At 47.7% G+C, this 15,243-nt stretch overlaps 1 protein-coding gene across 1 annotated transcript in view; it reads left to right on the top strand.

Moving 5' to 3' along the window:
- COL9A3 (collagen type IX alpha 3 chain) overlaps positions 1–15,243 on the top strand; it is a gene marked incomplete at its 5' end in the record, with an annotated part of 36,331 nt that overhangs the window by 19,279 nt on the left and 1,809 nt on the right. The window contains 16 exon segments of the mRNA XM_036396019.1: positions 316–369; positions 764–817; positions 1,100–1,153; positions 1,684–1,737; positions 2,848–2,892; positions 3,794–3,847; positions 4,216–4,269; positions 6,938–6,991; positions 7,817–7,888; positions 10,741–10,776; positions 12,045–12,089; positions 12,315–12,347; positions 12,733–12,879; positions 13,242–13,296; positions 13,983–14,165; positions 15,124–15,201. Coding sequence (XP_036251912.1) covers positions 316–369; positions 764–817; positions 1,100–1,153; positions 1,684–1,737; positions 2,848–2,892; positions 3,794–3,847; positions 4,216–4,269; positions 6,938–6,991; positions 7,817–7,888; positions 10,741–10,776; positions 12,045–12,089; positions 12,315–12,347; positions 12,733–12,879; positions 13,242–13,296; positions 13,983–14,165; positions 15,124–15,201 — 1,072 coding nt within the window.

Below are 15,243 nucleotides of genomic sequence, written 5' to 3'. Positions count from 1 at the left end.
ACTCTGTTTCTGCTTAAAGAAATTGCTTCATTAAATGAAGGGGAAGATGGTCCCTGCCCTGAGGGATTGCTGGCAAGGTCCCTGCTGCAGAAGGTGTGTCAGGAACTGGGGAGTCACTGAGAAAGTGCAGCCCAGCTCTCGGGGGACTGTGCGTGCTCACACCTCTGCTGACACCAGCAAACAGAACAAAACCCAAAGCAAACAGCACAAAACCCAAAGCAAACAGCACAAAAACCTCCTCATTTCACCCCCAAAGCAGCAATCTCTGCCATTGTGTGATGAAGATGCTTAATGGCTTTTCCTCCTCTGTCACAGGGAGACCAAGGGAGCAAAGGACCTCAGGGATTCCGGGGGCCCAAAGGTGACACCGTAAGTGTAGCCAAACTCCCTTTGCTCCAAACTCCCTTTGCTCCAGGCCAGGACTGTTCCACGGGTTTATTATGGCTTGTGCTCCCTTCATTTGCTTGAAAGGGATGGAAGCATCATCTCAAAAATGAGATGTTTAAGGTGTCCAAGTGCTGCTACAGCCTGGAGCGCAGGGAGCAGATCTTACATTTCCATCCCTTGAAATGATCAAGGATCTTCCCAGGTGTTGCATCCAGAGCTGGGGTGGTTTCCTGCTGTGTCCCAAAACAGCCTCCAAACTTATGTGGACAGAGAGGATCCAGCTGAAATGGAATGAAATGTCCCTACAGAATTTGAATGTTGTCTTCATTGACTGTTTTTCACGTTTATTCATTCAGGATTTATTGTTGTTTTCTAGGGTAAACCTGGACCAAAAGGAAACCCAGGGGCTCGTGGGCTCATAGGAGAACCTGTAAGTCAGTTAAGCAGGAGGCAGGTCCTGCTGTTTGTCTTGCTTGCAGATGAGGAGATCAAACAGAACAGGCAAAAATCTGCTTCTTGCCATCTTTGCTGTCAGACTCCTGCTCTGTGCTCTCTGTGCAAGCCCAGCTGGGCTAAGCCACAGTTGTACTGCTGCTAATGAAAATCCCCCAGCACAACTGGAGCTGGACTCGTTGCCAAAAGCTTCTTTGATGTGAATTTTGCAAACCACAGAGCCTCCTCTGACCTAAACCTGTGCTGTCCATGGTTGCAGGGGATGCCTGGCAAGGACGGGCGGGACGGAGCTCCTGGACTCGATGGTGAGAAGGTTTGTAAAGTCCTGCTTCACACTGCAGGGAGGGTTCCTCAGACTGGGCCTGCAGGGCTGCAGTGCTCCCCAAGAAGCTTGGCTGGAAAGCTTCTCCTTCTAAAGAGTTTTCTGATATTGTCACTAGTGAAGGGGAGTGAAATTCTCCTGTTAGTTAATCCCGAGGGAATTCCCTAGAGAAGGGAGGTGCACAAATGATGAAAGCTCAGCTGTGCCCCTGGGTTCAGTGGTTCCTGCTGGCTGGCTCCAGGCCCTCAGAGATGCCTTGACAGAGCTGATTTCAATGGCCTGGGGACAAGGTGCTGTCAGGTGCTGGTTGCCTGGTTCCTGAGCAGAGCTCCTGCAGGAATGTTGGACATGAGCTGCAGGGAGCAGGGAAACTCTGGGAGCTCCTGTGGACACATCAGCTCTTGCTCCTGTGCATACAGGGAGGGAGAAAAGTCCAAATGCCTGTGTGGGAATGTGTCCCCTGCCTGTGCCAGGCCATTCCCTGTGCTGGAGGATCCCTCCTAACCTGTCCCTATCCACAGGGCGACGCAGCTCCCGTGGGTGCTCCTGGAGAGAAGGGGCCAAATGGACTTCCTGTGAGTATGGAGCAGGACCTGCCACCTCTGGGGGCTCAGTGTGCCTGCAGAGATCCTTCTGGGGACAGGGCAGGGTCCTTCTGTGGGCTGTTTCACAAGGAGCTCTAGTTGAGCCAAGAGGAAATGTGTCACAGACATCTTTTATGAAAAATCCTTTCTTTAGGATTTTTCCCCCTGAGAAGCTGAGAGGCCTCAGGAACAAAATGTAACCAATGGTTATCTGCTGCTGTGGAATGCAACAGGTGCATCTGGGATTGGCCCATGTGGTTGTTTCTAATTAATGGCCAATCACAGTCCAGCTGGCTCAGACTCTCTGTCCAAGCCACAAACCTTTGTTATTCATTCTTTCCTTTTCTATTCTTAGCTAGCCTTCTGATGGAATAATTTTTTCTATTCTTTTAGTATAGTTTTAATATAATATATATCATAAAATAATAAACCAAGCCTTCTGAAACACGGAGTCAGATCCTCATCTCTTCCCTCATCCTCGGACCCCTGTGAATGTGGTCACAGAAATGCACTTTTCCCACCATGCAGACAGGAAGGAGTGTGCCATACAGGACTGGAGAACAGCTGGAGTAGCAGCTCACAGTAATTCCCTGCCTGTTGGCTTCTCTGACTCTTTGAAATCTAAACTTGAGAGGGGTTTTCTCTTTCACATCCCACTGATGTGCATCCCTTATGGAGGGAGGTAAGATCTGGGGTGTAATATCCTGAGCTCTGTCCCTGCCTCACTCCTTGCTTATTGGCAAAAGGTTTCATCTCTCCAGACTTCCAACTATTTAAAAGAGATCAAGTATTCCTTTCTTCCTGCATTTGCAGAATATTTTGAACTCCCCTGGAGAGAGGTTTCTGCAGTGCAAAACATTGCTGCTGCTGGTCCATTTGTACATCCCTGCTCTTTGCTCTCATGCCAAGGATTAGTGTTCATGGAGCTGCAGAGGCAGCAAGAGAGACATTGAAATCATAATTTTCACAGTGAAAGCTGCAGAAGTCTAAACCTTCCATTGCTTCAAGCAAAGGCAGTTCCTTGTGTGTCAAATCAGACCAGAATAACAAATTTAATAACTTCACTTCTTCTGACATTGCTTTAATATGATTTTTTTTCAGGGTCTGCCTGGAAGAGCAGGTATTAAAGGCTCAAAGGGTGAACCAGTAAGTGAATCTCTCTAATGATGAGGTCTGGTGGGGAAACTGGTCACAGCAAGACTTTTAGCTTTGGGGGACTGGGGGACTTACCCCAAAGTGATGGTTTCTGTATTTCTGATGGGGCTGAAGAGCTGGAATTAGGTAAAATAACTGGGCTGGCACCTGGTTCAGTAAAGACACAGCAGATTCACAGGAGAGTCATCAGTGGTTTGGTAAAACCTCATTCTTTTGTCAAAGTCCCAGGAGGAGGTTTGATCTTTGGGAATCAAAAGGCTGAGCACCAGCAGGAGCAGAATGAGCTCATCTTGCCTTCTGCAGATTTTCCCTCACCTCAGGAAAAAAACTTCCATGGAGCTTTAGATTGACACCTACCTGTGAGATAAGAGAAATCCTCAGGCACACCAAAGCAGTCCAGCACAAAGCTGCTCTCAGAGGTGTCTTTTTTTTCCCCTGTCCCTCTCCTTTATGAATTTTTCCCTCTGCATCATTATTGCTGCTGATCCTCAGGGAGGGAGAGCAAGCTGCAGGAAGGTGGGGCAGGAATCTCCTCCTGCTGTGAGGGGGGTGCAGGAGGGGATGGGATGGGATGGGATGGGATGGGATGGGATGGGATGGGATGGGATGGGATGGGATGGGATGGGATGGGATGGGATGGGATGGGATGCCCTGGCATGCTGTGGGACATGGGGACACTGCCTGGGGCTGGCAGGGCCCCTGGTGCCAGGAGAGAGTGTGCAGCTCACCTGCCCTCTGGTGCTGCGAGTTTTGCCTTAAATCTGTAAAAGTTTAAAGCTGTTTTTATTCCCTGATCCAGGTTTTAACTCCCTCTCCCGTTGTTGCTTCAGGCAGGACAGAAATGACTCCCTGAAGTGCTGCCCTCACTGAGTGTTTGCTTTGTGCTCTGCAGGGCAGCCCTGGAGAGATGGGAGAGGCAGGTCCCTCTGGAGAGCCTGGCATCCCTGTAAGTGCCCCCATTCCCACCGACCATGGCTCTGCTGGAGAGTTTTAAACCAAACTGGGGAGCTGGAGCTCATGCGCTGCTTCCTTGCATGAATAAATCTCCCAGTGATGCAGCACCTGCAGTCCCAGGGGACTGAGCACTCCAGGCATTCCACAGTGCTGTGGAGCTCCCAGGGAGCACTGAGCTGGCTGGGCAGGGTGCTGGGCACTGGTACTGGGCAAAACCCCTCAGCAGTGGGCTGGCAGAGGGGCCGGTGGGGCAGGAGTTGGGCACTGAGCAGCCTGGGATGCAGGAACGCGTCCCAGAGGGCTGGGAAGGGTGGATTTGTGCCTCCTGAGTGCCACAGCTGACTTTGGTGTCCCTGCCAGGGCGATGTTGGCGTCCCTGGTGAGAGAGGTCTGCCAGGACCCAGAGGAGCAACTGTAAGTACAGAGCTGGCTGTGAACCAGAGAGGTGCCAAAACAGGGCTGGGATGGGGGGTCACTCTCAGGACAAAGCCACTTTCTCTCCCAGTGGAGTCTCTGGGGAGCTTTGGCAGCAGAGAAATTCCTCCCCCAGGCTGGGCCAGGTCCTGCTCTCACTGGCAGCTCCGTGCAAATGCCAAGGGATCCCTCCCATTTCCCTTGGCAGAGCAAACTGCAGCTGCCAGGAGGTTTGTGGAGCTGCAGGAGAGGCTGCACAGTCAGCAAGCCCCTCATTGCACAGGAACAGGAAGGTGCTGCCCGTGCTGGAGTGAGGCATTAGTGAAGCAGAGCTCCTGGGAAGCTTTCACAAAGGACTTTGCCACCAGCACATGGCACCTGAAATCCTCCCCAGTCCTGCATCCCCTTCCTTGCAGCAGTGCAGAGGGACTCCCTGCAAAACCTGAAGCCACAGATAGAACAAAACTGGGAATAACTGCATGGAGACCTGCTCAGTAGCAGAGATGATAACAAATAATATCAGGAGGGTAAAACCCTGATTTTGATCCCACTACTGAAAATGCTTGGGTACTTTTTCATCTTGTCACTCCCCAGCTATTGCTGCCATTGGGGTTGGATCTGATCTTCTAGTGGTTTTGTTGGTTTTTTTTCCTTTTCTTTTTTTTCCCATCTTAATCTCATTTTGAAATCCAGGAGCCTACAGCAAGTCTAATATGATTTCTGGTACGTGCCACTTGGAAGAAATTGAACTGCATGATTTATTGTTTGTGAGCAGCTTCTGCTTTCACTTTCAAGGAGAGGGAAATCAGCTTTAGAAATAAACTGTATTAATAATGTTTGCTTTTATGTCTGCAATTTTTCAGCAGAGTGGCTGGCCTCACAAAAGGTACCACATTATTGCAGCCAAAAAGCAAAAGCAGTTGAGCTGATTGTGTTGGTGCAGAGTTTTGACAGGGGTGCTGTTGCAGCTGAACCCATGGTTATGTCTGACCAGGGCTTCTCATTTCTGATTTGTTTTATTAGAATCATAATTTATTTGTTAAGAGTGGGCTGCTCCAAGAGAGGTGCGGGATTTTTCCAGTGTTAAGGCTGTTTGGCTCAAAATAATTAGGGTTTTTTTAGCTCTGAGTACCAAGGGTTCCTCAGAACCTGTCAGGTCCCTCCAGCTCCCATCAGCAGCTCAGCAGAGTCATTTTTGATGCAATTTAACTCAACTTCCCTAAAGCTTTGTATTTATAACTTTTAAAGTTCCTTACTGAATTACAAGCAGAAAGCAAAGTGGAAAGCAGTAACCACAAAAATACCTGAGCAGTTGTTCAGCTTTTTGAGGCTGATGCTGCTTTATGTCAGTGGCCAGTCTGGGGTTTATTTGTGTCCCTGAATGCTCCACCCAGCAGGGATGGCAGAAAGGAGCCAAAGCTGCAGCCCTGCCTTGTGACAGAAGCTTGCTGAAGGCATCTATTTCAAGAAGACAGTTTACAAAATGAGACTTAAATGCCTAAATTACTTCGTTTTTTTTTGTTTGTTTTTTTTTTTTTCATCCAAGATCTTTATTGGATATGTGATTTTTTTTTCTCAGGAGAAAGCAATAGAGACTCCTAATGGCAATGTTCATGTTCTGTCTGGTGAGCTTTTAAAAGCCCTGACAGCATACAGTGCTGCCTTTTTGTGCATTGCTGGAACCAAGGATGCCCAAGCAAATGGAGGCAATTGCCATTTTTCATTTCCAAGGGCCTGCAGCACGTGTTTTGCAGCAGTTTCTTGCAATCAATTAAAATCATAACACTGGGACAGCAGATCCCTCTAATGGGCCTTGTCTGTGCTCTGTCATGCTGCCACTTCTTGCTGTCCCTGATCTCTACTGCTGGTGAGCATGGTATGTTGTTAAGCACTGATTACCCAAATAAGCCTTTCTGTTAACAACAGTGCAGTTAACAGAGCTCAGCAAACTCCAAACCAACTTTGCAGTGGTTCAGCAGCACAGAAGTGCCCACTCTGCAGGTCAGTGACACAGCTGACTCACCTGGCCCCAAACGTTCTCCCTACCTGTGCAAACCCAGGGCACCCAGGGAATGTTTCTGTGTCTGCTCTGGGGTGCCCTGACCCACAGGGCAGCACTGACTCTGACCCTCATTCAAGGAGAAAGTTTTCCAGACTTCAAGATAGACTGGAACCCACAAAAGTGTGAAATAGGTTATAGAGAGCAGTGCAGGTGTATCACTTGGTGAGAAATTGAGGTTTTGGGGTTTTTAGTGTGTTGTGGATGGAAGCAAGATGGAGGGCACAGGGTGTCATCCTGGGCTTCTTCTTCATGCTTCTTCTTCCTCCTTCTCCATGGGTTTGTTTGTCATTTTGTAATTGGGCAGAAAAGTCTGCATTGTGGGCTCTGTGGGATCAGTTATTGGGTTAAAAGGGAAAATAATCCAGGTGTCAGCTCTTAATTGGATAGCTTAGTCTTAAAAGACCTTGTACCAAGAGATTGTTGGCCATTTTGTGCCTTTTAATGAAAAGCTGCCCAACTCACAGTAGTGAGACTGTTTTACTGATAAGAAATAATAAACACCTGAATCTGAACACGAATTACTGTCTCAGGTGCCTTCAATCCAGACCCAGAAAAACCAACAGCTGGTACCCCCACACTTACCAAAGCTGATCTCTCTCTTTGCAGGGACCTCTTGGCCTCCAAGGCCCCATAGGAGCCCGTGGTGTCCGAGGTTTCCAGGTCAGTGTCACAGAGGGGTCCTCATGGTGTTTTGGCAGGGCAGTGCTCCCTGCAAACCTCTGGCCGGACACTTGGGTGATGGCAATGAGGGAAGGAAAGAAATCTCTTTCCATTTGCCAGAACCAGTGTGACACCTTCCTTGCCACGGGTGGTAGAAAGAGCAAGAGGCCAGATAAGCTCCCTGCAGGAGAAATTTATATTTAGTGTTTGTTGGCAGAGGGAGGGGTTGAGCTTTGAGCCTTTTCCCTGGGAGCAGCTGAGGCTGCCCCATCCCTGGAGGGGTCCAAGGCCAGCCTGGTCTGGTGGAAGGTGTCCCAGCCTGTGGCAGGTGGTGGAACAAGCTGAATTTTAAGGTTTTTATGACTTTTTGAGTTTGATCTTTGTAAAGACACCTCAGTTTCTCCTTGATCTGCTCCACTCTCTGCCTGTTTTTCTTCAGTGAATTCCTCCTCCTTTTTTGCTGCACTGGGGTCTCCAACATTTCTTCCTCCCTCCTCCAAGGGTGTGGGACCTCCACTCCCCACTGGCACTGGCTGAGGGGAGCATCACTTGGTGGCCTCACAGACATTGAAGGTTTATTAATTTTAAGAGGTTTATAATGAAAGACCCAGCCAAAGGTTGGAGCACCTCGGCACGAGCCTGACCTGGGACCAGGGGAGAAGCTGGAATGAGCTCTACCAACCAACACAAGTGGTGCCCAGGTCCTGGGGGAAAAGGGAGAGAGACATCCAAAAATAACCCTTCTGACCATGTTATGGAGACTGGTGAACTCCCAGGGGTCCTGGCACTGTGAGCTGCAGCTTGGTTTTGTTGTTTCCCCAACAGGGGCCCAAAGGTGCCAGTGGTGAGCCTGGCCTGCCTGGCCCGACTGGGATCCGTGGAGAGACAGGAGACAGGGTAAGGACAGCGCTCCTGGGAGCCATTCCTGTTTGGGGTGGGGATTTACAGGGCAATGGGCACCAAAACCTGGTGTAGCTGATGGGTGTTGGGTGTCCCTGAGGCTGTCCCTGAGGAGCAGGACTCGTGCGTGCTGTCCCCTCTGTTCCTGGGTTCTGTCCCACTCCAGAAACTCCCACTATTTTCAGACAGGGTGGATTGTTTAAAAGCGACTTCCAGGCCCTATCCTGGCCAAAATACAGAATGTTTTGGATTTTCACCCGTTCCTTACACTGGTTTCACCAAAGCCTTGCTCCCCAGGAGCACAAGAGAGCTGATCATGAATTTTTGTTACTCAGATGCTTGATCAGACTCTCTGGGTTTTTTTTTTTAATTACAGTTTTATCAGTGACTTTTCTTTCTGAACAGCAAAACACCTGGGCATCCCACCTCACAATAAATGTGACTTTTTATTTAAATGAGTTCATTCTCATTTGAAAGAAGCCATCAGGGCAAAGTGAACAGCATTTTGGGAGCCTGCAGAACAGGAGCCATGTGTTCACCAGCTCCCTCCTCCCCAGCTTTAAGGTGAAAGTTTTTTTAAAAAGAAAAGCTTTAAGTTGCTTTCTGTGTAAGCAACTGCTGCAGCACCACTGGGGTTCCACAATGGCCCTTCTGTGCTGGCTCCAGGCAGGTTTAAAAAAGCCTTTTGGAGTGACTGTGAGCTGGAAGTGTGAAACAGGAGCGTTATTGTGGAGCTCTGGGGCTCCTGGCTGCACTCAGGGCTTTGCTGTGGTGAAAATGTACATTCAGAGGGGAAGAGGCCCCTGCATGAAGCACCCAGAGAGCTGCTCCAAGCCAAGGGAGGGGAAAATGTGTGCTTAAAGCAGTAAAAACTAATCTAGGTTTTATTTCTGCCTCTGAAGTTCAGTGCAGTTACTCTGAGATGTGATTGTTGGTTGCTCAGAACGAGAGGAAATGGCCTCAAGCTGCACCAGGGGAGATTTAGATTAGATATTAGGAATTTTTTTCCCAGAAAGGGTTGTAAAGCATTGGGACAGGCTGCCCATGGAACACCCCCATCCCTGGAGGTGTTCAAACAAGGGGTGGATGAGGTCCTTGGTGGTTCAGTGGTGACCATGCTGGTGGTGCTGGGCTCACCCTAAACCCTCAGGCTGTGTTTTTGTAGCCTAAACAAGCAGCCTGTGCTGCTGGGGACACACAGAGCACCCAGAGACCTGCCCTGGGTCAGGATAAAGAGGAGAGCTGCGCACACAGCACCCTACGCAATCACCCTGTCCCAGCTGCAGCCAACTCATCAAACTCTCCTGACATCAATTGAGACTTTTCTGTGGAAAAAGAGAAATCCCCTCATGCCTGAGCTAGCTGAGTACTGACAGGCTTTTTCACAGCCCTTGGACTGACTGGTCAGGCATGTAAACCAGCATTTCAGTCATTGTGCTTGCTGGCATGGAAAATACCAGTGGTTTGGTGCATCTGACTGTAAGATATAAAACAGTGTTGAGATAAAATACATCAACCATCCTGCTGGGGTGGGATATGGGGAGGGGAAGGGCTTGGCTGTTCTTGCTGACTGAGGCAGCAATAGACAAATATTTTTCCTAAGGGTTTTTATTATGATCAAATTCCTGAGGATTCTGGATGCCAGCAGCCACCTGGGGCATTGCCTCTTGGGCTCCCTACTGGAGCACTGAATGCTTGGCCCAAACCATGAGTTTTGTTGAGCTGATCAGAGGAAATGTGTGAAGACATGGGGCTGGCAGTCCTGAGCTCCTTGTTCCTGCAGTGAATTGGAGTTTAGAATGAAAATCCTCTGGGCTAAGCTTCTCCTTAAGGGAATGTTCCTTGCTTGGTCTTTGGTGACTGAACTGTGTTTTATTGCCATAAACTGTCATGGAGCCTTGAGACTCTGTGAAGTCAGAGATATGAAATTTAGATTAAAATGTTCAGAAAGGAATATGTTGCTTTTGCCATCAGCAAACATAAAATGGGTGTTACAAAGTTTTAGCCACTCTTGCATTTCTATATCCCATTGTGTGCTTTTCTGAGTTATTTTTCATTGATAGAAATCCTCCCTCTTTTTAACTTAGTGCTTGAATTGACCAAAATAAAATGTCCTTGTTGTGTATGCTTGCTCTTCTTGAAGATTCTGTTCTGCTGAGCCATCTCTAGATCTAGTTAATAAAAACAAGATCAGTTTGCAGATGCCAGATTGATGAGTGGGCTATAAAAATCTTGCTTGAAGGGTAAAATGGCTGAATTTCACATGTAGATTTTGCAGCAGAGAAAAAAAATCTGGGGTTCTCCTGAACTCCTTGTTGGCTCTGCTCTTTGGAGCAGAAATGCCACAAATAAAGCTGAAAATGTCTCTCTGTGAATGTCAGGTAGATAAAGATGAAAGGATTTTCCAAATTGCCTGGATTATTCCTGAGGTGGTAATCAGTTCATCATCTAAATGTATTTTATTCCTGTGGCCATGTTGTTCCATTAATCTTTAAATCAGGAGCACCTTATTCTAAATCCTAGGAAAACTGGCTGTCTAATAAGGCCTTGAAAAAGCATCTTGGCTTTTTGCCCTTGTGGCATGAAAATATTCTTGTCTGTTTTATATCACAAGTAAATCCAAGCTCCTCTCACATCACAACACAAACCAGGGACTGTGGAGAGTGTCACAGCGCTAGCAGGGGTGCCTAAATCCCCTCTTATTTCTAGGAAGTGTCAATGAGATTTGTACCCTCTTACTTGGCAGCTGGGAGACTCTGACCCCTTGCTGAGAGTGTCTGGCCACACCAGAAATTCATAGGAAAGTAACAGTTTGAGCTCATTTGCTTCTTTCTCTTATTTATTTTCAGGGTCCTCTTGGTGCTCCTGGTCCCAAGGGGAACCAGGTAAGTGATAACTTTCATGCTGTTGTTAGCAGAGTCATTTAAACCAAATTTCAGAGACATCCTCTGACAGCACAAATGGCTTTTTCTTCCACAAATGAAAATATTCTGCAGCAGAAACCAAACCCCTCTTTGGTCCCATTTTCCCTGCATTGGCACAGATGTTGCCTGTTCTAGTGGGGACTCATGAAAATGCTGTGGCACAAACACCAGGCCCTCACTGGGTGTTTTGTGGCCACAAGGACCTGTGCAGGAGCTCCTCACATCAAATTCCTCCCCAGTTAAGTTTAGAAGTGCAGCTTTTCCTCAGCTGCATGTGCCTGATGAAGGATATTTCACCCTAAGCTCAAAGCCTGGCACACTAATGAACTAGCTTAATCTTACACTTTTTGCTGCTCAAGGTCCATGCTTGGTTTAATCTCAGCAGTGAGTTTTGGGCCAGTTTTTATCAAATATATGGCTTTTATTAATACATGGCTGTGTTCTTGCAGAAAGTGGAGCTTTGCTAGCAAGCTTTGCTGGTTTGGTTCACCAGCATCAGTGTGCTCTGTGTTTTGTTGCTAAGGGGAAAGACCAACCTGATCTCTGTTTGTCTTGGAAAACTTCCCCTGGAAATCCATGGAGTCCATAGCAATGTTCATGATCTGCTCTAATAGCAGACCCTGTGCTGAGCCAGCTCTGCCCTGGGCAGGGCAGGGATTGCAGGGGTTTGTGGCACCCCAGGCAGGCTCAGATTGCTCAGGCTGCTGCTGGTGGCGGTGAGCAGCCAAGGGCTGGCACAGGGGACGTCACCACAGCTTTAGCCACCCTTGCATTCCTGTCCCAGGAGTGGCAGGGATGTTCCTCACCAAGAGATCATGCAGTTTGAGGGTGGGATGAAGCTGGGACCCTGCTCAGGAGGCCATGAGAACAGTCAGTATTTTCCTGTGGCTTCAAACCCTGTTTTTTGTGAGACAGAGCAGGGCGAGCTGAAATTCAGGTTCCCTGCTTGAGGAATGCCTGTGGATGTCTTTCATGGCCAGCCCATCATTTTTCTCACCCATATGAATGCAGCCTTTCATCCAGGTCCCAGCTTGAGGCAAAGGGCACCCAGTCCTTGTTCCAGCTGCCCTCATCAGCAGGGGAGCAGCTTCTGTGGAGTCCAGCTTTGGGAAGAGAGAACTTCTCCTTGCTGCAGCTGGGAGCCCCCATGTCCCCAGGGTACCCCAGGGGATATATCCAGGTCCTTGCTGGAGCAGTAGGTGCTGTGTTAACTCTGCTCTCTCTCTCAGGGCATTGCTGGAGCAGATGGCCTCCCAGGTGACAAAGGAGAGCTGGTAGGTGTCCTTAAATTCAGTACAGTTGCCTCCTCAAAGAACAGATGAGTGCAGAAAGCCATGGATCACTGTGGTCAGTCAGAATTCATCACCCAAGATCCCCAGCCCTGCTGTGAAAAGAGGGCAACCCAGGCCTTGCACACATCACAGCAGCTTGGGAGATTGGGCTTCAGATGTGCATTTTCTGAATGAATCACTTTCTTATTTCCCTTTTCTTTCTGACAGGGTCCCTTTGGACCTCCTGGCCAAAAAGGAGAGGTAAGTGTCAGACCCTGGGGGCTCATGCCCTGAAGGGTTTAGGAGTAAGCATGACCATTGCACCTCTGTAACTATAGAATAAACTCTGCTCTGGTGTCATTGCCTAGAAGCAGGCTTTCCTCACTATCATGCTATAAAATCTATGAGAAAAACGGTGATTTGTGGCATTCAAAATATTGAAATCTGTCTGTTAATTTTGCTGCAGCAAGGACTCCTCTTATCATGGCCTATATATGCAGAAACACCCTTAGGATGTAAGAAATGCATCTGATCCTCCAGATCCATTCAAAAAACCTGAAGAAAGTCTTAAATAACCCCCAGGAGAAAAGAATGGACCGTGACTTCCATTTTAAGTAATTTTGGTCTTTTTTATTCTTCACTGCAGCCAGGAAAAAGAGGAGAACTTGGTCCAAAAGGTGTCCAAGGACCTAATGGGACAGCTGGAGCACCAGGGATCCCAGGACATCCAGGACCCATGGGTCACCAGGGGGAGAGGGGTGTCCCTGGCATCACAGGCAAACCTGGACCTCCTGTAAGTATCTGCTGCTTCTGCAGCACAGTCAGGGAGCCTGTGAAGGGAAAAGAATGGATTGTGGGGTTTTGGATGCTATCCAAAAAATAAGGTCCTGCATTTTAGCAGGCAAAAATAAGGCCAAATAAACCCCAGATTAAATATCTGGCCTGACATTAAAATTAATTGCTGCCATTTGTACAGCAGAGTTCTGAAGGGAAGCTGTCACCTTTTGAAGAGGGGAAAGAGCCCCCTGCTCTTCATGCAGGACCTTGTGCTGCTTCCCAAGCTCCTGGAAATGTGTTTTGTGTCCTGCAGCTTCTGCCAGGGCTGGTTATTGATAAGGACGTTCCTACAAAGACAAATTATTCTGTTAACTGCAGGGCAAAGAGGCCAGTGAACAACATATCAGAGAACTCTGTGGGGAAATGATAAATGGTGAGTATTACTGAGAGAAAACTGACTTTAATTACCAGATGAGTAAATCCTGAACATAAAATGGCTTCTGAGGTTTGTTAATTTTCTGTCTTCATATGAAAAAAAATACATTGGCCTTTAGTGTAAGGAAATTATTCAGGAGGTCACCTTGTTGTATTCAGGAGGTCACTTTGTTGGGGATGTCTTTTGGTGTTCTAAAATTAGTATTTTTAAATGATTCATCATGGCAGTGGTCAAAATGCACTGAAAGCAGCTTTGGCTCAAGTGTTGTGTGAGACCTCCTGCCCTAACCTGTGTCATTCTGAGCTCCATCTCTCCTCAGTGCACCTCGTTTCCTTGGAGCAGGTACTCAGGGAGTGTCCTTCTTTATTCAAAGTGACTGTTTTGCATTTGGAGGTCACATCCCCTGTTTGGGATCAGGTTAAAGTTTGTTTCAGGAAATTATTTAAGTGTCATTTGTTAGAATACTTGACGTCCTTTAAAGTGGTTTTAGAAACAGGAATAATCAACCCTGCAGATTTATGATTAGTATCTCCATCTCTGGAGATGTTAAAAAAACCCAAAAAGCTACAGGTAAGCAGAAAGGACAAATTCACTGTTCCCTCTTGCCAGGAGCAGTGGTGGGAAGTTCTGCCTGAAGAAAGAGTGCAAATGTTGGAGATGCAGAGTTTGATTGTGTTTTTCAGAGCAAATCGCACTGCTGGCTGCTAACCTGAGGAAGCCCTTGGCTCCTGGGGTGACGGGACGGCCTGGCCCGGCCGGGCCCCCGGGCCCTCCTGGGAGCACGGGCAGCGTTGGACACCCTGGTCCTCGTGGGCCCCCAGGCTACAGAGGGCCCACAGGAGAGCTTGGGGACCCCGGACCCAGAGGCAAGTTCAGAGGGAAACAATTTGCTTCTCTTTTATGCCCACTGAAATGAACTGGTACTGAATTCAGCACTGGGGAGAAGAGATCAGCCCTTGGAAAAGCTCTGGGTGGAGTTGTGCACCTTGGGGGCTGATGTTGGGAAGGATGAAAGTTTGACAAGAAGGTGTCACAGATATGTGTGCTTAGCAGAAAGATTTTTAAATGTGGAGTCTGATGAAAGAATAGATTTGGAAGCAAGTTTTGATATAGAAGAAAAGAATTGCTGAGCCAATCTTACTGGATAACCAAGGAGGCAAAGGGTCTGTTAGTTAGAAGGGGTTTTTATGGCTTAAAGCAAAGGATAAACCCACCCCAAACAAGATGTTTTTACCAAGCAGGAAGATAGCACAGGCAAACAAGCCTGCTGATGTAGCAAGTAGAAAAAAAGTCTCAGAATTTTCCACTGCAAGAAAACTGAAAAACAACTTCTAGCTTAAACTGTAATGTACTAACTTGTGTGATTAGTGATTGGAGAATAGTAACATGAATATGGTAATTATAGTAGTTATGATAGGCTATAGATAATAGTTAAGGTATAGATTGGCTCTACTGTATTAAGATGCTAAGCAAAGAAAAGTCTATAATGCATTGTAACCAAAAGAAAAGTATAGAATGCAATGTAACCAAAAGCAAAGGGTCTCTGGGCCTGCCTGCAGCTGGAGCTGAGAGCTGTAGGCACAGGCTCTGTCACCCACAACCCTGAGCTGCTGTAACATCTTAGATAGAACAAACTGCATTTTAGAGAGCCTCCTGGAGTCCCACATCTCTCATTTAAGCTCTTACAGGGTGCCATGGAAGCCAAGATCCCTGCAGCACCCAGGGGATTTATCTGTAGCTCCTCCTGTTCTCTCCCCGTGCTGTTGGTGGCTCTGGCTGCAGAGCCTGCACAGCTGACTGTGGGAATTGTGTTTGTGATTGAAGGTGACCCTGGTGAAAAGGGAGACAAGGGACCTGTGGGCCAAGGTATTGATGGGCCTGATGGTGACCAAGGGCTGCAGGGTAAGTGTGGGGAAATAATACTAATTTAATATAATATTTATA

Source organism: Molothrus ater, chromosome 17 (genome assembly GCF_012460135.2).
Source record: "Molothrus ater isolate BHLD 08-10-18 breed brown headed cowbird chromosome 17, BPBGC_Mater_1.1, whole genome shotgun sequence".
In the NCBI taxonomy this organism is placed as follows: domain Eukaryota; kingdom Metazoa; phylum Chordata; class Aves; order Passeriformes; family Icteridae; genus Molothrus; species Molothrus ater.
This window is presented reverse-complemented; position numbering and strand designations above follow the sequence as displayed.